Source organism: Squalius cephalus, assembly GCF_949319135.1.
Source record: "Squalius cephalus genome assembly, chromosome: 20".
Taxonomy (NCBI): domain Eukaryota; kingdom Metazoa; phylum Chordata; class Actinopteri; order Cypriniformes; family Leuciscidae; genus Squalius; species Squalius cephalus.
The window spans coordinates 20,385,806-20,411,222 of NC_137141.1; the positions used below are offsets into that span (position 1 = coordinate 20,385,806).

Below are 25,417 nucleotides of genomic sequence, written 5' to 3' on the forward strand. Positions count from 1 at the left end.
GAGTTTACATTTTTTTTTTCCTTTGCAACACATTAACGCTGTAATAAATAACTTGCATTTGTTTACTTCATAAATTAAAAGAACCCGCTGTCCCGTTGCATCTATAAATGTAAAAATTTAAGTGTGAACTGATACATTTTTCCATAATCACCATTCATCAAGACTGGGTGACTAGGATAAATCACAATAATTACCGAAAATAATCAAATAAATGAATGGATGACAAGTGGCGTACATAATTTTGGTTTCAAAACAGTTTTTTTTTTTTTTTTTTTTTTTTCATTTAACTATATTCAACGTATGATATTCAGGATGTTTTTAAACAATGATTTTGGTGAAACACTTCCGCAGTGTTTCAGTGACCTCGCACTGCTGTTTCTGAGAGAAGAAAGTTGGTTGGTCAGAGAGAGGGAAACACACGTCGCTGTTCCGGAACAACCTTCAGCAGCTCCCCGACAGCATCCTTCAGCCTTCAGAGTAAGACGCTTCAAATCTACTTTCACATTCGCTTTGCAATCATAATACTTTAACGCCATGGAACCACCTCTACCGTGTTCCTAAAAAAAAATCTAAAAGTCGACGTTTTTTCGTTGCAATGATAACGTCAAGCGTCTGCTATGGGTTTATGCATAGAGAGAACATCACTGCTCTGTGATTGCAAAGTAAAATACTGCAATAACGCGTCAAGTCCACGATAAATGATACAATTGCAGCTTCTAACAACTCATTTCTTAGTATAGAATATAGTGATATAAAAATCTTTCGTCCTTTACCCCCTAAACTTAACAAATCTGGCCCTAATATCTTTAAAATGATCCTAAGACAACCGGGAGGATGTGATCGAGGAAGTGCGACTGGAATAGTGTGACGTGTTAAATAATGACTGACCGAAAGGGGCTGAGCACAAATGCAATTCCTATATTTACACACACAGAGATACACATAATTATTTCACCTTTTAACACCGTCTCCTTTGAGCAATAAACGCGCGCGCGAGTAAAGGTCAAGGAGGCAGTCGTTTATTCACCCTGCGTTACTTGATAGTCAGTGGGAGGAGAGAGAGAGAGAGAGAGAGAGAGAGAGAGAGAGAGAGAGAGAGAGAGAGAGAGTATGTGTGAACGGTGGACGACAGGAAAGCGCTCGTGAACAGAATGAGAGAATCGATCAGCTGACCTTCTGTCTTATTATTATTAATATTATTATTAATACCAATAAGCGTCACATCCCGACTGGACGGTATCTAATGTTGCTGTTCTTCCCATGACAGAAAAAACAGGATTATTTTTGTTGTGATATTGAACCGAACTGCATTTCATTGAGTTTAGAGGACAGATACTGTAGCACTATGTCGCTTTACGTTGAAGGTAAGATCATTAATTAATCCTGTTTTCTTTTTTTGTACTTATAAAGTACTTTTAAGTTTGTATTGGTTTTCCCGATATATCTTGATTAATTAGATGATACTAGTGATCAACTGGATCTTACCGCACGATGTAAAAGCTGTCAGTTGAATCCTGATGAGAGTGAGAGCTGAATGGACCCTTCAGTCAATGTTTGACTGATGGACTGGAAAAAGTTGCTCTAGAAATCTGGCTCTGCAGAAATTAAAGCGTTTATGTAGGGCATTTCATAGACTTTTGACCTCTCCAGACTGTCGGTCCATTCCTCGCTTTGGTTTTGCTGTTAGAGGTCTGGTTCTCTGACAGCTATTCATTTGGCCTGAAAGTGTCTAATTTAAAGATATTTTTAATTTAAAGGAGTTGCTGAGTTAAGTCTTCTGACTGTCTGCGTTCAACAGTGTTTCGGATGTACAGTACTAATTTAAATCTTGAAATTAAAAACTTTAGGAATTAAAAGATATGATACTAAGAAACATATAGGCTACCAAGAGTTTGGGGTCAATAAGATTTTTTTACTATTTTGAAAGGAGTCTCTTATTATCACTCGTATTATTATTATTATTATTATTATTATTATTTATTCTAACCAAGGCTGCATTTATCTGATCAAAAATACTGTAAAAACAGTAATATTGTGAAATATTTTTACAATTAAAAATAACTTTATATTTTAATATATTGAAAAATGTGGCAAAGTTGTACTTCCAGCAGCCATTACTCCAGTCTTCACAATATGCTGATTTGGTGCTCAAGAAACATTTCTTATGCATTTTGAAGACAATATTTTTGTGGAAACCATGATACTTTTTTCAGGATTATTTGACGAATAGAACATTTAAAAGAACAGTGTTCATTTGCAATAGAAATATTTTGAAACATTATAAATGACTTTACTGTCACTTGCTGATGATTATTCTTTTGTACAGATGATCAGCTGTTCTTACTTTAAATCATTATCAAATCATACTAGAGAACAAGATCATCAGTTTGAGCTTGAGTGCTACAGTCAAAAGAGTGACATACAATTGTACATTTTCAATCAAATTCTTAATATTATTTTTAATAAAAGCATGAAGCATTTTCTCTAGTTGTTTAAGCCGGGTACACACTGTTTGATTTTGGCCATGATTTGGCCGTCTGAGACAAATTTAGCAAATCCTAAAAGATTCCTCTGATCCTAGGCTAAAGTCTGAAGTCTTTGATCATTAGTTTGACCTGCTCACTGACAGCCGATTAATGACCATTGTGATCAAATTTTACCTCTGACAAAATTCTGGCAGTGTCAGAAGATTTGACTCACAGTCCTGCTGTGTGACTTCTCCTACGACGAGTCAAATTGTCTTTGTTTTTCAAGACAAGCCATGACCAAAATCAACGTTGGAGATTTCTTTGTAGCCAACATTTCTATCTCACATGTAAATGCAGCCCACTGTCACCAAACGTGTCATTGATTGATGTAAAACTCCAGACGACTTTTCTTGTGTGCGTCCGTTTTTAACACGTCTTCATCGTCATCGTATAGTATCACCTTAATGTCAACTGAGATCTTACTACAGTGTGACACTTACTACAGTGTGTACATGTTCGTACAGTCTGACAAGGAACAATCGTAAAGGACAGTTATAAATCGCACAGTGTGCACCCGGCTTCAGACTTTTGGACCTCTGGATGTACAGTGCAGAGCGTGGATGCACTTTGACCCATGCAGAGCACATTTGATGATAATGTTTATCACATTTGGTGATAATGAAGTTAATGGCTATAAATAGCTGAGCACTCTAGTTATCTTTCATGTTTTCTTTGCTGTGAAGGTGAGATGAACTATTGATGTATTGGTACAATCATTTGTTAATGGCAATTTTCAAGTTATCCGTTTTACAGAGTACCTTTACAAAATACCCCCAGAGTATTGGTAGTATCATACTTCCTGCATCCCTCCATTGTCTTTCTTTATGACATTAGAGCTTATTTATTGTCCTTTTTTTAATTTATTTGGTAAATAGCTGTGTACGTGAAATAATGTACAGTCAGCCAGTTATTAATGCAAAATAACCCCTGCTCATCCTGTTAGCTGATTTTGCATTGTCACTGTCTTCTTTAAAGGGGCCATGAACTGCATTTTGTATTGATAATGATAATGTTCTCTGAGGTCCACTTATAATGTTAGCAAGATTTCTTTACAACCTAATTTAGAAGTAATAAGCTGTTTTCTATCCTGTTTTTGACCCTCTCTTTCAAACACTGATAGGTGTGCCGCTTGCAAGACTTGGAAGTAAACGCCCACTGCTATGATTGGGTCACAGTTTTAACTTTTGCATATTAAGAAAAGTATTTCGAGTTACCACAGTTATAATTGACAAAGGATGACTTACGGTGTTTCGTGTAAACGGAATTAGGAATTGTTTGTCAATGTTGTTCTCATTGTTCATCCTTTTCGATAAAATGAAAAATGTATACATTATCATTTGCAGTGCCGTTTTAAATAAAATTAAACGAAAAATTAAAATGTTGTGTCTTGCTAATGACAAAACAGAATATCTCGCTCACTGAAGATTTTATTCAGGATTACAGTGTATCAAAACAATACAATACAACGAATTAACCCCATAAATGCCGAAGCAAATGAAAGAATAGCAGATCACAACTATTCAGTTTGACTGGCGCTACAGTATAAATACTAGTCAGTAGCGGAGGGGTGGGACAAAATATCGATAGGGCAATATATCGTTGTCTTTCTCCATGCGATACGAGAAGCGATACGAGAATCGATATGCTGGCGCCAAATATCGATATTTTAATTAATAAAATAAGCCATTCTAAATAGATTTCTCTGCTCCCAGCAGCACTACGTCATGGCTTCTCGAGGTGGCCCTCAACACATGAATGAGGGAAACAGGAACATAAGTTAACTAGCTTAAGAAAAAGAGGTTTTAAACAGGATGGCGGACAGCAGTGTGAGACTGTGAGTAAAATAATAGATGCCCCAGCCACGTTTAAGTCCAAAGTCTGGACCCATTTTGGCTATTATACCATTGATGGGACAGACAAAATTGACAAAGAGTAAGTGATATACAAGAAATGCCTGGTAAAAATAAAGTTCATGGGTTATATACCGCAAACATGCAAAGCAATCACTCTGATCTCACTGAAAAAATTTTATTTACTTAAAATGTTCAATTTAATTTACAGACTGAAAAACGTTTTGTGCTGTTTTCTAACAGTTTGGACTTGAATAAAGAGAGAAAACCTGCACTTAACCTTTTCACTGGTATTTTGTTTTTATAGTTAGACAGATATTGTGATGTATCATTATGGGATTGTCTAGCAATATATTGATTATCGCAGAATTGCTGTATCGTGAGCCATCTATCGTATTGTGACATACACTTTGTTTTGCTGAGTGTTTTCAGCATACAAAAGCACAAATACTAATCCTGAGAAATACAGAAATGGTCTCTTATTTAATGCGCTGGCTGACAATGTCACTTAGAGGCTGTTGTAGAAGTTAAATGTCACATGCCAGGCAGTATGTGAGAAGATAATTATTGGGGGTTATGCGCAACAAACTTCATTGCTTCTGGACTGGTTCAAGTCTTTTGTATGTGCTATGTTAAATATAAAGCCGTTTACTCAAGATGCCTTAAAAGGAGCAAGCAAAGATGAGCATAACCGATATCCATCACATATGCAGATTTATATCTAAAAGTTTTTTTCTTTTTTTCTTCTCACTAACATTTAGATATTTAAATAGATTAAAACGGCAACAATAAAAATAACTAGCCAGGCTTTCTTTGACAAGCGGATGCAATTAGACCTGTTTTAATGTTTGTTCATGTGACATTCAGCATAAAGCCTATTTTGGCACAATGGCAGACGAATTAATTAGATTGGGTGTATACAGTAAAATGGGGTCAAGCGGGATTCAGTCAGGTAGCTGGAAATGTAGTGTAGAAGGTAGCACACTTGAACATGACAGATATAAAAGCTGATGTCTAAAGGTAATCAGAGTTGGAAGGCCGCTACCTCAAGCTCAGGATCTATTATTGAATAAACCTAATCAAACATAATGTGGTTTAACCTCTCTATTGTCCCCTTTCTCTCAAGGATAAAGGGGTGTATTTGTGGTAGAACAGGGAAGTCTTGAGTCACACCTTACAGTACAGTCAGTGTTAATGGCCAATACAGTAAATTAACCCAGAGCCCATTGATAATGTGTGTTTTACATTCTTTAAATGCTCTTGAGGATTAACTGTATCTGTGCTTTCATGCCTTCTGGTATTTTCATTTTGGGCCAGAAGTAAGGCAGTGGTATGTACAATTATCAATAAAAGCTGCCAACTTCCTTATCATATGGACATATTATCACTGCAAATAAGATTTATTACAAATCATTTTATTTAAAAGATTTATCTAGGAACTGTATTTAAAGTTTGGACACACCAACTGTATTTTTTATTGGTACGACTCATCACAAGTCATTAAAATTATGTGAAAAACTTTAACATTAAAGTGTGTGGTTTCAATTGTAGGTCTGAGTAAAGAGTTACCAAGCAACTTCTACGGGATGGCTCAGTTTCAGGAAGTGATGCGACAGCAGCTGGAGAGCTCTATGCATGTTGAGCTGGAGAAACTCTTAAGCACGGCCAAAGGTGCAGACGCTGAGGTGAGATACAAGCTTACAAAAAATTCAACACATTTTCAAAAATTCAGCTAACTTTTTTTTTTAGGATTTATAAAAAGAGTGATTTATAGACACAACTATTCAAAAGTTTGGTGTCTGTAAGTTTTTTGAATGTTTTAAAAAAAGAAGTCTATTATGCTCACCAAGGCTGCATTTGTTTGATCAAAAATACAGTAAAATTATTTAAATTTTATTATTATTATTATTATCAATGTTGTTAACGTTTGTGCTGCTTAAACTTTTTTTTTTTTTTACATTTAAGCTAGAGGTATTTGGCTGGTTATGTGATTTCAACATGTCAGACTAAGAGCCAACCTGCTCCATGTTAAATAAAACCTGTTTTATTAGGCTACTGATATGACTGGAGTTTTTATCTCAAGTGAGTGTGCTTTTAATTAAAAGTAGAAATCATCATTTTTTTTTTTATAGTCTCACATTTTTAGTGCATTTAGAAATGACAAGGGAGCAAAGATGAGAAATGAGAGGAAACCTCTTTGGGTGCCGTCTGAGTGCTGTAGCTGATGAATGACGTGCCAGTATGACGGGAGAGATTTCATTGCACTGCTGAGCTGATGTTTAATTAGTCTCACCATGAGACTGGCTTCATCATGATGCATCTTCTCTCTGGCATTTCTTCAGCCCCTACACACTTCCTTCTGTTCATCTTTTACCCTGCTTTCATTTTTCTTTCTTTAGCTACACTGAAATTCTCAGTTAGTAGAGTTAATTTGAGCACGTCAGATAGTAAAACTCTGAGCTGTTTGGTGATTCACCCCAGTGTTTCCTCAGCACCATATGGTAATAATCAGACTTAGCCGTCATCATCGTGACACATGCTGACCGCTTGTGTCACCCCTCCCTCTCCGTAACACACAGACTCCCATAATCCCACCCAAACATTTACTGCCAAATGACGTATTAAAACCCACACCCTGCTAGTTCAAATAAAGTATGATAAGATGACGTAAAGATAAGTCATCAGTTTACAGTTGTAAACCTTATATTTGCCTTTTAAGTAGGGATATCAATAGCACTGGTACAGTACCACATTGATTCTTGAAAAATAATAATAAAACCAGTCTGTCATCAGTGTTTTCTGATTCACAGGCAGCTGCTTTTGACTCTTACAAACGTATTTGTGTGTGTGTGTGCGCGCTCTGTGAATCAAATCAAATCTAATGTACTTCCTGTTCAAAATGCATTGAAATTTATGTAAACATTAAACAAGCAAAACAGGTGGGACGAAAATGGGATATGTGTTTAAATATTAGATCAGTTAATTAGTTAATTCTAATAGACCTATTGCTGTCTATTATTAATCAAACAGTAAAGTGTTGACCGTATAATATTATTTATAAATGCTACTGCTCAAAAGTTTGGGGTCGGTAAGATTCTTTTAATGTTTATGAAATAAGTCTCTTATGCTCACCAAGGCTGCGTTTGTAGAAAAAACAGTAATATGTTTTAAATTGTAATAATAGTTCACAATATGTATAAATATTTAAAATGTATTTCAAAATGTAAACTTTTTTACTTGTACTACAGAACTTGCTTACTGAGCTAGCAACGGCAGTGTCGCAGGGCAACGAAACCTACAATTCAGTTTAGCAATGCATGACGTCACCCATTTAAAGTAAATGAGAAGCGGTAAAATGCTGATGTCCTTAAATTTAAAGGCAAATGTAAAAGTTTAAGTACTGAATGATTGAGAAATTCCTTTTGACTCACCACTATTCTGAAAAAATATCTCAGTGTCTAATGTCAATAAAGGTTATGGCCTGGTTATGGAGGTTAATGCATTGTTCATTCTTGGATAGGCCTATAGTGGCATCATCTGCCAAAATAGGTTGAGTTTTAAGTATTTGTTTCTCAGAAGGAGAAAACAGGACAGTCCTCAATAACTTTTTTGTTGTTGTTGCCTGCTCTCTTCCCCAGGTGTCTAAGAAGGACTTTGAAGGCTTTAGGAAGATATTCCACCGATTTCTGCAGGTGAAGGGACCTTCAGTAGAGTGGCCAAAAATCAACAGGCCCCCTGAGGACTCGGTAAGATAAGCAAGTGATTGATCGTACTCAAGCCTATTTCTTTCTTACACTCGCTTGGATTCTTAATTTAGCCCACATTTGGTTGCTTTGATTGTAGACCTATAAGCTGAATATGCAGAGAAAGTCAAGCCTAGTATGTCTATACACACTTCAAGTATTAAAACCGAGAGGTGAACGGCACTCAGAGCCTCTGCTTTGAGTCTCATGTGTTGCCATTAATATCGCCTCAGGCTCTGGGAATTAGCCATCTATGATTAAAAGCTTCCCACATTCCAGCATGAATTAATTTTTATGCCATTCATACACTTAAATACATAAGTATCCAAAGTCTTTGGGTCCAGCTAGAGTTAAAGTATTAGCCTGTAGATAGACATAGTGTGAATGATTGTGTGTGTGCAAGGAAAATTAAAAATAAAGCTTCGACATTGATTTGTGTCTGTGGGCAAGGGGGGGGGTGTAAGAAAGACAAACAGCGAACAAAAGTGTCTCCTAATTTGATTTGGCTGTGTGTGTTTGTGTTTCACATAAAGAATCCAGTGTCGGTCTGCTTTCCTCTGGGTCTGTGATGATTATGCAATGCTCTGGAAGAGCCAGAAACCCACACGCAAGCCTTTTAGCTCCACAAGGAATCACATGCAGGCTATACTATGAAACTGCTTGTGAAATGTTTGATGCTATAGTCTGCAGCATATAGCAAGTTTATCTGAACAGGATATTAAATACATCACTCCAGAAATTCCTGTTTTGAGTGCACATACAAGACAAGAATAAAAACCAAGCTCCTTTCAGACTCAAAAAGTAAATTTGACCGTTACATGTACTGTATTGTGTGTTTGCATATCAATTTAATGATATTTGGAGAAGGTGAGGTTGTTGTTGTTGGAGAAATTACTGCAATATGTTTGGTTTGGGATGAGGAACTGAGGGAAGGGCTCTATGTACTGCAGTATTTTCTGTCATTGTGACATGTCCTTATGAAACTGTCTTTGCCCAAAAAACTCATTCTCCGTTAAACATCTGCTGGCTGTTTAAAGGCTAACCAGTCGTTGCCAGAACTTGCCCTCTGGATCCTGCAACATCATGCCTTATGTTTGCTGTAATAATGACCAATGTCATCCCATTAGATATATTATACCCAAGATAAGTTGCTGATTGACTTGTTTGTGGTGTAAAAACATCAAGTCACTGGAACTTTTACCCAGAAATCTTTACCCTGATTTTATGTTGAGTTCATCATGATATTTCCCACCCAATCTCAGTTCAAAAACCTGATTAGCTCAACTGTTGCATTTTAATGCACATTTTAAATTTAAATATATTTGTTTTTTTTAATACATTTTATTTATTACATAAAATTATGATTATATTTTTTGTATTAACCTTTTTTTAACAGCTATCAATTCAAACACTTATGCAGGAAATGATGACATGCAGTACAATAAAAACATGATTAATTTATAATTTTTCTGATATTTCCAAGATGATCACAAGACCTTTTTCTTGTGTCACCTAAATAACTTTACTTTGTTGACAGATTTACATCAGCAAAAGTAGCAACAACTGTGTTCGATACTTCATAAAAACAAGTTCCTGTTTGCAAGACATAAAAACGCATAATAAACAAAGGTAAGGAGTATTTAGAACGCTGAACTGGCTGAACTCATCATTATTGTTGAGCACTGTGTCAGCAAAGGATTCCTAAATGCAGGAACTATCCTGCAAGTCTGTTTCATAATTTGCATGTCAGTAAGCATACCAAAGGGGATGTTATCCTTCCTGTTTGAATGAGTCTAGTTCAAGTCTTCCTGCCTTAATTCACCACAGTAATTACTCCACATTTAAAAACGCACTGCACACAGATTGATGATCTTAAGGTAATGTTTATCGTCAAATGCCTTATTACTTCTGTGAACCTTTGAGCACTGTAGTTGTTCATCAGCCTCTCTTTCTGCAAGACGGGAGAAGCTCTTCTAATGTGCTTATGATGCAAACAGACTTTCTGACGGTGCGAATTAGATTCTGGTCTTGTGACGCTGTGGGTGCTGTGAGGTTTTATTATCCACGTGTGTGTATATGATTGTGAATGTGTGAACAGGTTTGAGTGTAGAGCAAATGGAATGTGGCTAAACCAGAACCAATAATTAACCTGACTCAACCACTGATCTACTGTATATACACAGTAAATGACTGGATTGCTCATGACGTCAAAAAGTGAAGCCGCCTCGCCCCACATGTTGGTATTCCCTAGTATTCTCTCACACTCTAGTGAATTAATTGGAAATCATCTGATTTTAATGAGAAAACTACCTAATGAGTGAGCGTTTTTATATCTGAAGTCTCCCTGTACATTCTTACAAAGAAAACTTCGTAAACATTTAAAAAAAATATATATTTTTTTTTAAAGTTAGGAATTTCCCCTGCTTATTAAAAGTTACATTAATCTTCATTACAGTAGCGAATATCAGATCAGCTGATGGACAAGACACCTCAAGATTTGTATTACAAATGTCAAAATGATTCTTCTGAAATCTGGATATGCTTTGTAAGGCATGCACATACAACTTAATTCGCCATGTACAGTTATTCACTGTGGTTATGTAATTATGTTGTGTTATATAATGTTGTTTTTATTCATACAGAAAATGTAAATGATTCAGTGTTTTCAATAACGGCATGTATTTTGAATCAGTAAAGATAACGACTTAACAAGGTATACAAATAACACTTAATTCATATGCAAAGCCATAGAATTTGAGCTGACCTGTGGCTTTTTAACAAGTTCTCTAAGAGTCTGAAGTAGACGTTGGTCAACAAAAAGCCAGGAAATAATATACATGCTTCACAGCATATTCTGAGAAATAAAGCTGACTGCGTATGGATTTAAAGACATGAAGCTTTGTCACTCTGAGCAAGATAACGTAAACCAAAATAAGTTTTGACAACATAGGTTTTTACATTGCTTTATCTCACCAAAATAAGTTAAGCAATTTTTTTTACTCATTTTTTTAATTGTTTAATGTAATTTAAGTTGAAATGACTTAAAAATCCAAGTTGATTATACTTAATTTATGGCAGCAACTTACTTTTAATACAATATAGTGCAGTATAGTAGTAGAGGCTTGTAATATTTGTATAGTATAGTATAGTAGTATAGTATGTATTGTAATATTTATTGAATATATTCAAATAAGTTTCTGTTAACAATCCCATATATGTTCAAGCTTAATATTTCCTGGATAATTACATGCATAAATCTATTTTGTGTTAGGTCAGGTACCTGTGTCGAAATCTTAACGATTTCTATATATTGCTTATCCTGCCAGAAAAGTCCCACTGATAAGCTGCAAATCGCATCATTTTAGGTCAAGGTTTTGGCTGTCGGTAGGGAATACCAATATGGCTGCCAGAACACGTCACATTGTTTTGAAGTTCAGGTCTCTCATACTTTCTTTTCTTAGGAATTCCTGTTGTTCTCTTGATAACAGGTTAGTTAATTCAGTCAGACAGGTTTCGTTTAGGACATTGGGGGAAGTGGTGTTAGAGCAGTTTAGAACTGGATTCGGGTTTAGTCATGTGCCTTTTGTTGGCACAATTATTCCACCTCAGCTATATTATGTAGTATGAACTAAGAATATACTGTGTGTGTGTTTGTTTGTCTTGAATTTCGGTCTCAAAAGTAAGGATTTAAATGCTGCTTAATCTGAGAACACACTAAAAACTTAAGACTTAAAAAATAAGATTTAACCCATATTACCACAACAATAACAATGCCTGATCAGAGTTTAAGGACATTGGGTGTTATTCATGAAACATGAGCAGAACAATTTTCGGTCTAAATTGTAAATCTGTTCATATGTATATTATACACTAAATTAATTGCTACAGTTTTAAAAAAAAATAATTGTATGTATGATTTACACAGAAATTTGTTCTGCTCATGTTTCATGAATAAGGCCCATAGACTAACAGAACAATAAGCAGGTGGACACAATCGTGGTAGAGGCAGATAAAAATCACTTACATTTGTTAATTTAGCAAACCCTTTTAGTGAGATACAACCAGAAGCATTAAACAGGAAGTAATGTAATACAAGTAATGTTACCGTATCGAATTTGTGCAAGTAGTACAGCACTAGTGCAATTGTAAGTGCTATTTTTTAAGAGCAAAAAGTGTGTTGAATGCTTTCAGAAGAGTTATGTTATAAAAGTTATGTGTATACAGAATTATTATTTCTCTCTCTCTCTGTAATACTACTGAATATTTTCTTTCACATTTTAACAGTCACATTCATCACTGCTGTTACTGAATGATTTTAATCCAGGAGTATTAACAGATGTGATAATGAATGCTTTATTTATTTATTTATTTATTGTTTATTGGCCATAAAAAAGCATTGTAATAATGCAGTCAATACAGAGTAGATGCTTTTAACTACATGGTTGTGTATGACCTAGTTTCAATGCACAGAGTGGAATTAACCAAGCCAATCGAAACAATGAACCAAATTACAAAACAGCAAATGGTATTCTTTGGAATTCATCGGATTAACATATGAATACTATGGTATATGAATATGGCAATAATTACGTATCATGTTATTACCAACTGATACAATACAATGGAGCATATATATATATATATATATATATATATATATATATATATAATCAGCTATTTTTTTTGTCTTGTGGACTATATGTTAACATCTTTTATGTAAAATATCTTATCCAGGACAGTACTAAATATAAATATAATATGCATTTTGTATGATCCTTCTTATTTTGTTAAAATAATTAACATTTAGCAGATTATGTAAGGGGTGTTTAAACTTTTGAGCACGACTGTATGCCCTGCTGAGTTGTTTCTCTTTCTTGTCTTTGTTTCAGATCCAGCCATACGATAAGATTAAGGTGAAGGGTATACCAGACAACATAGCGGACAGTCTGAATAAGCTGGTGGTTGTGAAGCTGAATGGAGGTCTGGGAACCAGCATGGGCTGCAAAGGGCCCAAGAGCCTGATTAGTGTCCGTAACGAGAATACCTTTCTGGATCTGACCGTCCAACAGATCGAGGTTTGTCACATGACACTGACAGCTTGCAGTACTGTGTTTAATAGTTTAATCCATGGAGGTCTATAATATCTTCCCATTCATCTCAATGACAGTTGTTCAGCAGGGGCTAAAGTGGCCATGCTAACAAGCCAAACATCGAGCCCTTGGTTTAAACATGTCTAGTTTATTTGTTTCCATAAAATAGAAAATTACCTCTCTACTGTATATAATTTACATTTTATTATGTAATCAGTTTTTGGTAAAAAAAACAATTGCTACAATTCTATGCATTTTTTCATTGCACATTTCGCAAGATAATGTCTTTCTAATATCCTTTTTTGTTTTTATCTGTAGAGGACACACATTCAATTATTGTCTCTTGTAAATGTATTTCAAATAGGAGAGATTCTCAGATTTGAACCCAAAGAAATATAAATCACTCCAGCTGTGGAAAAAGCAGCAGCTGTCTGAGAGATTTGAAAGTGAGCAAATAGACCTCCACCCATAAGTCTTAAATCACAAACATATGTTCCTCTGTCTTTCCCTTCTCTTGCTCTCCTCATCTACAGCTGTAAAACACAGGCACATTCCATCATTTATACAGAGCAAGCATTTTACACCAGGAGAAACAGTCTCTGTGCTGGTTATTTTTCTCAGTGCCATGGACTGTAGGTAGTGTGCATGAAAGAGAACTTAGGGTGAAACCAAAACAGAGAGGGCTGTGTTCTGGGCAAGAGGGAAAAAGATAGGGGCAGAATACTGAGCCCTGTGGGACGCCCTCGCTGAAGAACACTCAGCTCAGTGTCTCTTCGGCAGACCATTTACCTGCCTCATGTCGTCAGATATCCTGCTCACTGAATAAGGCCTATTAGTACATGTAAATAGGTAATCTGTCCTTCTCCCACAGAAATGCAGGCTGTCGTTTCTGTGCTTGGCAGGCTTTTAGCAAGCCCTTAGGCCAGTTTATACCATTTGGCTTATCTTTGGCTTGGACTTATGGGCATACATTCATTGCAGGAAAAGGACCTAAAATCTGTCAACACATCCAACAGTTTCTAAAAGAGTATGATGCATATTTTTTTTTAAAACTTTGTAGTTATTTGGACAGGTACCATTAATACAGGGAAATTGTTTGTGTTTGTGGGTAATTCTTCAATTAGTGGAAGGTTTTTGTCCCCTAGTATGATTGTAAAAAATGTAAGTTTTAAACTTTTTATTGTGTGACTAAACTTTCACAAGATAGTTTATGTATGTTTGTGCTATGTTGAAAGGCATCTGCATTTATTTGGACACTTGTGTCTTTTTAGGAAAGGGTTTCTGTTAATTTATCTGAATATGTAAATAATTACTGCTGAAACTGGTGTCTAGGACTTGGCTTAAACTTTACTCCAAAAATAGGCATCTTTTTTTATATATATATATTCTGTGTTTATTGCAGTTCTGTTGATATTAGCCAATTCACATAATACTTCTGTTCTGATAAATTATTGACCATATTCATCACAACAGTCTAACTGTAGAGATTAGATAGTAATTTTTTTTTTCTTTGGTCTCTTCAGCATTTGAATAAAACATATAACGCTGATGTTCCACTGGTGCTAATGAACTCTTTCAATACGGATGAAGACACCAAGAAGATATTACAGAAATACACGCACCACAGGGTCAAGATACACACTTTCAACCAGAGCAGGTATTAACCCCCCCCCAAACACACACACACACACACACACACACACACACACACACACACACACACACACACACACACACACACGTGTTTACCTGACATAAAATAATCGTACATTTATTTTTAAATAAAGCTAATTATAATCATACAAACCTAAACCTAAAAATATCATTTTTAAAATAGAAATATGTTTCATTTATTCAGGGATGTAATGCATATTTTTGAGAGGGCACCACTTGGGTGGGGAGTTCAGTCTTCAACGTATTTTGTAGCTTACAGAAACAAACAAAGCATATAAACACTGACACCGCAAGGCAAAGTGCACCTTATCTCAGCGCATTTTGTGAATCAGAGGCTGTTCTTTGGAGTCCTGCAAACCTAAGTCCTCCATCAGTACGCTGAGTTTGGTCGATTAAATAAAAGTCAATTTAACGTAAGGAAACAAAATATATATACAGTACTGTGCAAAAGTCTTAGGCATGTTAATATCCCCACCCCAAAAATGTCCCCAAAAATGGTTTTAAGTCAGTTATTTATATCTTTTGCTGTAGTGTGTCAGTAGGAAATATCAGTTTACATTTCCAAACATTCTTTTTGCCATTAATTGTAATAATCCAGCAAGATTTCTGTATGCACAAGGAATCTGACAACAGCCGGTATGATCTGATCTCACCATCATCGAGTCCGTCTGTGATTACATGAAGAAACAGAAAAAACTGAGACAGACTAAATCCAGAAGAACTGCGGGAACGTCTCCGAGACGCTTGAAGAAATCTTCCTGCAAAGCTACAGTACTGTGAAAAGTACTGGCACTTGTGTTAAAATGCTGTAAAGTGAGAATGCTTTCAAAAATAAAATCATAAATTGAATTTATTTATGATTTAACTTCTATTGACTAATTCAAATCAATATATGGTGTAACGACCCTTTGGTTTAAAACGGCTTTTGTCCAGGAACACTTGCGCATAGTTTTTCAGGTAGCTTTGCAGGAAGGTTTCTTCAAGCATCTCGGAGACCTTCCCGCAGTTCTTCTGGATTTAGTCTGTCTCAGTTTCTTCTGTTTCTTCATATAATCACAGACGGACTCGATGATGGTGAGATTAGATCATACCGGCTGTTGTCAGACTCCTTGTGCATACACAAATCTCACTGGATTATTACAATTAATGGCAAAAAGAATGTTTGGAAATATAAACTGATAGTTCCTACTGACACACTACAACAAAAGATATGAATAACTGACTTAAAACCATTTTTGGGGACATTTTTGGGGTGGGGATATTAACATGCCTAAGACTTTTGCACAGTACTGTATATTGTAAAATTTTGGACTGATTCCCCCAACCACCCGCACGCTTTTTTGCTCCAAAGTTTTACAAACTATACATGTGTTTTTGCTAGTACTTATCTGTATTTAAATGTCAGAAAAATAAAATTACCATTATATGATTGAAAACCCTAAACAGTCCGTCTCTGGTTCAGCTAAAGCGCGAACGCAGATTTAAATTTAGAAGTTGACCACATGATGCACTGAGCGTTCTAATCACACTAGTGTGATCATACGCTTCAAAGGGTTGACCAAATGTAAAAATATACATTTTTGTCTTTTGGAAGCTGCATTCAAATCCTTTTGGAAAAAAACTTTGATGGGGCTCTTGCCCCCTTGGTTTGAATGGGCATGCAACTGCATTTATTCATAGTTTTTATATCTAGGAAAGGAAAATCTTTTCAAGATTTATCTGACTTCTCAGCAAGTATTCTGAGTATAGCTAACTAAACACAAACCACAGATATATACACATCAATAATATGATATTTATGTTGTTTGAGCACAAAATACCACTCAGCTGATGACATCGCATTACCACACACATCTAACAAAAACACATTTTGTCATTCAGGTTTTAGCGCAGGATGAAAAAGCTGAATTTCTTCACCTTCATAATGCATGCTGCTGACCCTTAGCCTGCAAACACTTAAGTTTTGTAAAAAAAAGTTAAAGATTGATGAGGTTTCTAAGCAATAATAGGGATACGTTAATATTTAATGGACTTGTCAGAGTTGAAATTTATCTCAAAGCTAACAACAGACACTCGTGGGATACGGTTAAATATGATATTTAGAAGAATACAGTGCTAAAAGACAGCACATACTCAGTCCCGGTTGAAGCTGAAGCTTGTGGAAGAGACAATGTGATGAAAGGAAGAGGAGGAGGATGAAGGCTACATAAAACGTCAGATGTTTTCCCTGGCTTCATTTGACCTGAATAAGCCTGAAATGCAGGAGCCAGAGAAGATTTTAGAGCCCCTCTGAGAATACATTTGCATAAGCAAAGCAGTGTATTCTTTGTGCTTATAATCATAAACAAGGCATGTTTTTTTCTTTCTGTAAAGAGGAAACACTTTTTGACACTATGTGTGTGTTTGCATCTATTTTATCTATGCATTTGATCTATTTTATGACTTTATAGTTTTTAGTGATGACGCAGAAATAAAGTTTTGACATGATAGTGATAATCATTTTCATATTATGGACTAGTGTTGTTCTAGAATTATTTGTATAGTATTTCTTAATATTTAGAATTATCTTTTATTTTTATATTTTCCAGTTTTTATTTTACTTAGTTTTAGTAATTTTGCTATGTGATTTTGTCATTTCTTCTATATATATTGTGCTTTAAATATATTTTTATTTCAGTTTTAGTCATTTTAGTAACTTTTTAGTTTTAGTTAAACTAAAGTCCGATGCTCAGTATTACAAATCTATATTAGAAATTCAGACTTCATTCTCTGAATTTTGCAGGTATCCACGGATAAATAAGGAGTCTTTGTTGCCGGTCGCTACGGACATGGGTATGACAGGAGAGAATGCAGATGTGTGGTATCCACCTGGTCATGGTGACATTTACGCCAGCTTTTATAACTCTGGTCTGTTGGAGCAGCTCATCGCTGAAGGGAAGGAGTATATTTTTGTCTCCAACATCGATAACCTGGGCGCGACGGTAGACTTGTGTATATTGAATCACCTGGTGAGCCAGCCAAATGGCAAACGCTGTGAGTTTATCATGGAGGTCACAGATAAGACCAGAGCAGATGTGAAGGTGAGAGAATATTACTTGTGAGTGATATCGTACAGTAGTACAAAACAACAGTGTGACTTGTGTAACAAGAAATTCTCAGAACATTTATATTTTCTTTTGTCCAAGCAATTCAATAATTTGCATTTACTTCGGTAGGGTTTTACATTTACATTCATTGGCTTGGGTAAAAGATTTGTTCATGCATGTATATAAATGAGGTTTATTTGTGGGGAACGAGGCTTATGTTTGTTGTATTTTCTTTGAATGTTGCATGTTTTTGTTGTCTAGGGAGGTACGCTCATTCAGTATGATGGTAAGCTTCGGTTACTGGAGATCGCCCAGGTTCCCAAGGCTCATGTTGATGAATTTAAATCAGTGACCAAGTTTAAGATCTTCAACACCAACAACCTGTGGATCTCCCTATCTGCCATACAGAGACTACAGGAACAGAATGCCATGGACATGGAAATCATAGTAAACCCTAAGGTAGGAAAACTCTAATTGTAAAAACTTTCAGGAACCGCAGCTTGTGTGGAAAATCAGGATGTTACAAGTCTTTTATCTACATAGACACTTTTTGTTTCAGTTGGAATTAAATCAGTTTGATTGATGAATCTGAACATATTGTTTACATGAACGCTAAATAAGCGATCAGGTAGATGTGCGCGTTTATGTGCATTGGATTTTATTTCAAATCCAGTTTCAGTTCAAAATCAGATCAAGTGTTTACATGTCCTATCAAATTAATTAGAAACGGTTTAAACCACCTCTTACAATCAAATAGAATTTAAATTGGGTTTAGCCAATTCATTGCAATTGACATGGTTACATGTGACTTTTCTTATTCTGACTGTGCTGCTACTCGAAAGTGTCTGTCAAATGCATAAATTAATGTAATAATAATGAAATGATTATTTGAACGGCTATTAGACCAGACACTTGAATTTCTGGGGGGTTTTTATTTTGAAGTTTTAATTTCCCTTGTCAAGTCTTCCTTTCTCCCAACAGTCACTCTTAATTTTGTTGTAAAGCACGATTTCTAGCTATGCACCAGAAACCTCTGTTTTATTTCCCTGGTCTTCCTCTTCTTTACACTACCACTTCTGAAACCCTAGGTGAGACCATAATTAATTTATCAGGCCACATGGGACCCTGTAACACTGCGCTTCAGCAGTCTCCTTTGCAGAGTGTTCACTTCTGAATCAAACCCACTTACAAAACCCTTTACACCAGCGGTGACCGGTCCTGCTCCTAGAGGGCCACACTGTCCTGCAGAGTTCAGCTCCAATTCCAAATTAAACACACCTGAACCAGCTAATCAAGGTCTCACTAGGCATACTAGAAACTTCCAGACAGGTGAGTTGAGGGAAGTTGGAGCTAAACTCTGCAGGACAGTAGCCCTCCAGCACAAGTTTAGACACCCCTGCTTTACATCAAGTGTGAAACATGTCCTGAAAAGTAAAGCCAAAGCATTTTGATCGCCCCCTGGTGACTGGCTGAAGTATAGGTCATAAGCCCCGCCCTCTCCATATAATCAAATAGGACGCGACCCAAAGTAAAAATCCAATTACACTTCAAATAATTTTTTGCTAAGATGGTTTCTGTCATTTTTAGTGTTATTTTTTCTAATAAGTTGGGGTTTAGTTAGATGTTTGATGCTATAAAAAATGGGGTGTAACGTCATGATTAACAGCTGGGCTTGCGATTGAGTTTGAGGAAACAGAAGTATGAGCTTCATACCGCGGGTCCACCTCAGGATCATTACTGCGCAGACTGCAATGACTGTTTCTGGGATATTTTGGCTTCATTTTTTTACAGTGGAAGGAAGCGGAGACGCATTGTTCATCTTTATTTAACAGTCTATTCTTTACACAAGCACTTTAACAAGCTAATGTTGTGGAGACTGTGTTTGAGTGTCTGTTTTATACCATATCCAATATCTGATTTGAGTGGAGAATCATTTGGGATCTAGTTTGAGCCGAGGCTTCAGAGTGTGATCAGGGGATTTTATGGAGGGTTTTACAACTGACATTAAAAAGTACATTTATAAACAATTTCTTTTGGGTTTTCTGTTCTCAGTGTATCACAGGAGACTAAAGAATTGAAAGGTAACCATAAGATGAGGTGTGTTTTTGTGTGTGTCAGTTTATATAGTTATACTTTGGGGACAAATTTTTTGGGGACAAATTTACAGGAACCTCATCAATTGGAAAAACTACCGATACATAAAATAGCATTTTCACTATCACTGTGCCCGAACCAAACGCAATGCAGAATTTCCAGTTTACAAGTGACAAGTAATTGCTCCACACATGAAGCTGGTTAAGACAGAAGAGGTTTGCGTCTGGTTAATGCAAAGTGGGTAGTGTGTAATAATTATAATTTGCATTCTATAAAATCAATAGAATTCTATGATATGTGCTCATTTAGATAACCAATTAAGTGTGTCTTTGTGAAGTAGTACACAGTTCAGCAGAGCTTCGTATTGTAGCACAATTTCTCCCCCGAGGCCCGGCAGAAGTCTGTTCTAATATAGATAGAGTCTGTTCTAGATTTCTTTACATCCAATCCCCACCCACGTCTATCCCTGTCAACCTTACGCTTTTTCTGCCTGTGTGATACCAAGATCGCCTTCACAGTGCTTGCAGTGCACCTCTCACTTCCTCACCGCCATTTACATGGTTACTTGACAAATAACATGAATATGAACTTGAAATGAAAATTCACCCTACCTGTTTTCTAAATGCATGCTATCTATCTTATTGTGAATGATTCATCCATGTATATGTTTTATTTTTCACAATGTAATTTTTTAATGAAAATGTCTTAACTGGAGTGACAACTGATGATGTATGCTCGACTTCTCCACTCATTTAGTTCGATTAATGGATACAACCAAGTCCCCACCCTACAGTTTTTCTTTTCTTTTTCAATAATCCGTTTAAGGTTTAAAAATCATTTTAGGTCCAATTTTATACACAGTGGGGTATTAGACTACACTGAAAATTTGATTTTTTTTTTTTTTTTTTTTTTTTTTTTTAAACCTGCATATAAATATAATGTTTTAAGATTATTATTAAATTTAAGTTTAAACTAACTTATGGCGACTGTGTGATGTACAAATAATTAATTTGTTTGACAATTTTAAGAGAATAACAAAACTGTTGTTTAAAATCCTTCTCTTTCTCTCTCAGACTATAGACGGGGGTCTGAATGTCATTCAGCTAGAGACTGCGGTGGGTGCAGCCATCAAGTGCTTTGATAATGCCCTGGGCATTAACGTGCCTCGTAGCCGCTTCTTGCCTGTCAAAACCACATCTGACCTCCTACTGGTTATGTCCAATTTGTACAGCCTGGAGGCAGGGTCTCTGACCATGAGCGAGAGGCGCGAGTTTCCCACAACTCCTCACGTCAAACTGGGCAGCTCTTTTACCAAGGTACCGCACCTAATGAAGCATTCACAACAAATGATCCATTCAAAACACATGGTGTTCCTCTCACACTACACAGTGTGTAGGCACGATCACATTACCAATGTGACATTACCAAGTCTGCCAGGCAGAAATCTCAGCATGATCTCAGCTTTTGTTTCTCTAAAGAACAATCACTCTCAACTAATACTTAGCAAGCCTTGATCCAGTTCTCTCTTGTCTTTCAGGTTCAGGAATATATCTCACGATTCGAGAGCATTCCAGACATGCTAGAGCTGGATCACCTGACGGTGTCTGGTGATGTGACCTTCGGAAAGCACGTCTCACTGAAGGTAATAGTAAGGAACATCTTAAATTCTGCAATCAGACGTTTTTTGCAGGATGTTGCACAGTCTGATTATTCCTCTCCTCTCCAGGGAACAGTCATTATCATAGCCAACCATGGAGACCGAATCGACATTCCGGCTGGCTCTATGCTGGAAAACAAAATAGTGTCCGGAAACCTTCGGATCCTGGACCACTGAAGGCTTTGTGTCATGTGACCTGGATGCAGAATCACGTGACTGATCCACACCTGCCACTGTCCTCATCATCATAACCAACCACGGAGACAGAATCAACATTCCATGATGGAAAATAAAAGACAGCACATCTGTGTAGTGACCCGGATGCCAAATCACATGACCAACCCACACCTGCCACTCTCAGAGCCTCCATCAATGGTGCTGAACACAGCACACACACAGCGCCACAGACACCATACAACTTCCACATCATTCCAGAGACATTAGTTTTGTAGTAGTATGTGTGTGTTTTTCCTTTAGTGGTTCTCAAATTCAATGTGTAACACAAGTCTTTTTATTGTGTTTTGTTTTTCGTTTTTTACTCTGAGAATTAAGTATTTCTCTCGTTGTATCTATGGCATCGCAAACTGATCCTCCAGGGTCAGCGTCCTCTGTTCTACGTGCTCAAAAATGTGAAATAAAAAGTGCAAAGCAATAAGCGTTCTGCGACAGTGAAGGCTGATGGTTCCGTCTTAGAACCTGTTCTAGATCCTGAAAGTTCTATGGAACTAAATAAAGTGCAATATGTAACAGAACACTAGCAGTGAATGTATCTTCATTTCTGCTCAAAGTGGATTTCACAGAAACTCCTGGAAATTAAACACACATGCTTGTTATTGATAGTTAATAATGAACAGGAATAAGGAATCGAGGGAACAGGTATGTGTACGAGTAAGGGAAAGAAAGTAAAAAGAGCGTCTAACATTGCAGCAGTGTTTAAGGGCTCTACACAAGGCCTCCCAGACTCCCTGGAGGCAGGAGGTTATTGTGTTCCACTGGTCCGTTAATGTGAAAGCAGCCAAGCATTAAACCTGCTTTTAATAACCTGCACACAGAGCAGGAAACACACACACACACACACACACACACACACATTGGTGATTTAAGATCAAAGAGGTCCTGAAATTGTATGTGTACTAGTATGAAACATGGGTAGGCCTATTCATTTTGAGATTTGCTAAAGATACATTAAACAGTGCTATTAAATGATTGGTGTTTTTAAAGATTAGCCTAACTTTAAGGGAGCGTTAGATGACGGCAATGGTAATTTCATTGTAAAAATAGGGAAATGAGCAAGCAAAATTAAATGTCCAACGTACAATACCGATGAATTTTTAAAAATCCACTTTCATTTGTGTTATGAGTGTTTTGGATTGAAATCAGTTCCTGTCACATTAACAGAACCACATGGGGATGAAGTGTTATTTTGGCGAACACTGTATTAGTGTCACAAGATGAGCTCATTTGAAGCAAAAACAGGAAATGGGTCTTACAGATCCTATTCTGATATAATAACCGCACATCTGCTTTACAGAGTCTGGTGGTGGTTAGTAGTTAGTAGAGGTTTGTCAACCAGAAAAGTTCCATGAATCCATTGCACAGGAATGCATGATGCAAATTACCTCATTCAATAAATTAATCTTCAAATCAAATAGCCTCTATTATTTAGAAGCGTGAATCTTTACTGGTCTTACGATTCAAGTGCATTCTCAATGTATCACAATGAATTTTATCCTTTTTTATCAGTACAGGGTTTAGTGTTTCAGTAGTCATTATTAATACCAGTGAATATAACGATTCTCAATACTAATTTCTATAACTGAACACTTTTTTTTAACCATTTAACTATTTTAAATATTTAATTTAGTTGTAAAATTTAATTATAAAAGTTTTTTTTTTTTTTTTTTAACAGTAGCTTCAAAATATCCAAGTAAAAAGATAATAAAAACATTACACGCAATGTGCTTTCATCATCTAGGGGTGATTTGAGTACTAAGTTATTTTTCCCTTTTTGCATCACACTTCGGTGAAAGTGTTGCTTATTATCATAGCAGTGATGGGCTAATATTATTAATGTTGACATGTAAAAACATTTACCACATACAACAATTCAAATGCAAAAACATCCTAATTCAACTGCCACTGTTGTGCACAATGCTGCTCCAATAATAACAATCCGACTGAAATCAATATCCATTGAGAACACCTCTGAACACACACTGTTAACTCAGCATGACTATATGGGACTTTCATGATCTTGTTTCAGGTCAGTAATGAGGGTTATGGGGACTATTAACCTCAAATGCCATGCTGACGTTAAATAGCCTAATTTTGCTTTAGGCTCATACGGAAAAAAACGAACAAATGAAAGCAAAGAAAGGGTGTAAAGACGATTAAGTAGACTAAGAGAAACTTCTGCTGTCATTGCTACTAATCTATTTACAGAGGTTGAATTATGTGCAAATTAGTACAGTAAATACAGAATTTAATTTGTAATCAAGAGTGAGAGATTATATATATTTCATCTTTTTTCATTCATTTGTATGCACTATAAAGTTTCCTGAGGCGCTTAGTGAAACGGGCCTGTTTGAGGGAGGTTTGGAAAAGCATCCATGTTTCAAAAAGTAATCCAGTTTGGGGTTTTCTATATTGGCTCGTTATACTTAAGATATTACATAGTTAAGCTTCTTGATGCAGATTTTAATCTTATTTTACGGGCTGTCTCTTAAGTAGCACAGTCAAAAAATAGGTGGGAGTTTGGGTTGTACTCACATCTGTGTTGATCCATCACACACTCTGCTGTTGTAGTACTGTATATCCCTGAAGGACATCACATGACTTGATTTTGGCTGCTGCCCTCATTCTGCTGACGGAGAGGCCACTTATGTAAGTAAGTACAGACCTATCAAAACTAAGAACACATTAAAAAAAAGGCTCTTTGGTGAGAAACTTGAGCCGTGCTCTGCTATTCCAGACTTTCTTGACTATGTTCTGCCTCAACAGATTATAATGCCAGAAAATCCACCGTATGATCTGGGGTCAGCTGAACTAGATATCACCTCCCCATCCAGACTACTAAACCCTTACATGTTTGGGACATTTTAATGAATGTACTGACATACATATCTCTTATATATTAGTCTAGAAAGTATCATTTAGACTGGAAGTTTTTCTTTCGTTTTAAACAACTTTGAGGAAAAAAAGTTAAGACATTAGGAAAAGTCTTTTTATTCCGCCACCTTGTGGCCACCCTTTTTGCAAAGTGCTTTCACACCAGAAGGCAATGAGTTTAAAAAGTAGGGTTGGTGATTTGTTTCATACCGGTAAACACTTTTTGATATAGCCTACTGGTTAAAAATCTCTTCACATCCTGATAGCAATCAATAATAGAAGTGTTGTAAATATTAAAACATGTACAAATATCTTCATTGGAAGTCACAGGACCAAAAAAATGCTCGTCCAATAATTGCATTAGGTCCGACTCTGAACACAAAAAAAACTGCCACAAAGAAACAGCAGCGCCTTTTACAGTTCCTCCTGAACCAAAACATTGAGCTTATGCTGCGTTCAACCGTAATTACCAGACGTTTTACCTGACAGTGGCGATTCGCGAAGCTACGAGTGGGCCTGGGTCCACCCACTTTGAATTGTGGCCCACCCTGGTAATTTTCAAAAAAAGAAATAATTTAATAAACGAA

At 36.3% G+C, this 25,417-nt stretch overlaps 2 protein-coding genes across 3 annotated transcripts in view; one reads left to right on the forward strand and one right to left on the reverse strand.

Moving 5' to 3' along the window:
• wdpcp (WD repeat containing planar cell polarity effector) overlaps window positions 1-24,688 on the reverse strand; it is a 97,766-nt gene extending 73,078 nt beyond the window's left edge. Inside the window, exon 1 of one of the 2 annotated variants that reach the window (XR_013819360.1) lies at window positions 24,492-24,688. Coding sequence is in view for 1 of the 2 variants with exons in the window: in XM_079852761.1 (XP_079708887.1) it covers window positions 24,492-24,507 (16 nt within the window). In the remaining variant the exon portion in view is untranslated. The remainder of the gene's footprint in view (window positions 1-24,491) is intronic. The other variant, XM_079852761.1, reaches the window with a different exon arrangement.
• On the forward strand, window positions 891-22,479 carry ugp2b (UDP-glucose pyrophosphorylase 2b). Its single transcript, XM_079852767.1, has 10 exons — window positions 891-1,364; window positions 5,930-6,063; window positions 8,017-8,124; window positions 13,011-13,196; window positions 14,735-14,868; window positions 17,668-17,965; window positions 18,233-18,430; window positions 21,139-21,381; window positions 21,603-21,707; window positions 21,792-22,479. The coding sequence occupies exons 1-10, from the start codon at window positions 1,346-1,348 to the stop codon at window positions 21,897-21,899; spliced, it is 1,533 nt and encodes a 510-aa protein (XP_079708893.1). The 5' UTR covers window positions 891-1,345; the 3' UTR covers window positions 21,900-22,479.
• Window positions 24,689-25,417: the final 729 nt, after the last annotated feature.

Coding starts and splice junctions, on each gene's coding strand:
- ugp2b (XM_079852767.1), top strand. Junction 6,064..8,016: donor CCAAAGGTGCAGACGCTGAG/GTGAGATACAAG, acceptor TCTCTTCCCCAG/GTGTCTAAGAAGGACTTTGA. Junction 8,125..13,010: donor ACAGGCCCCCTGAGGACTCG/GTAAGATAAGCA, acceptor TCTTTGTTTCAG/ATCCAGCCATACGATAAGAT.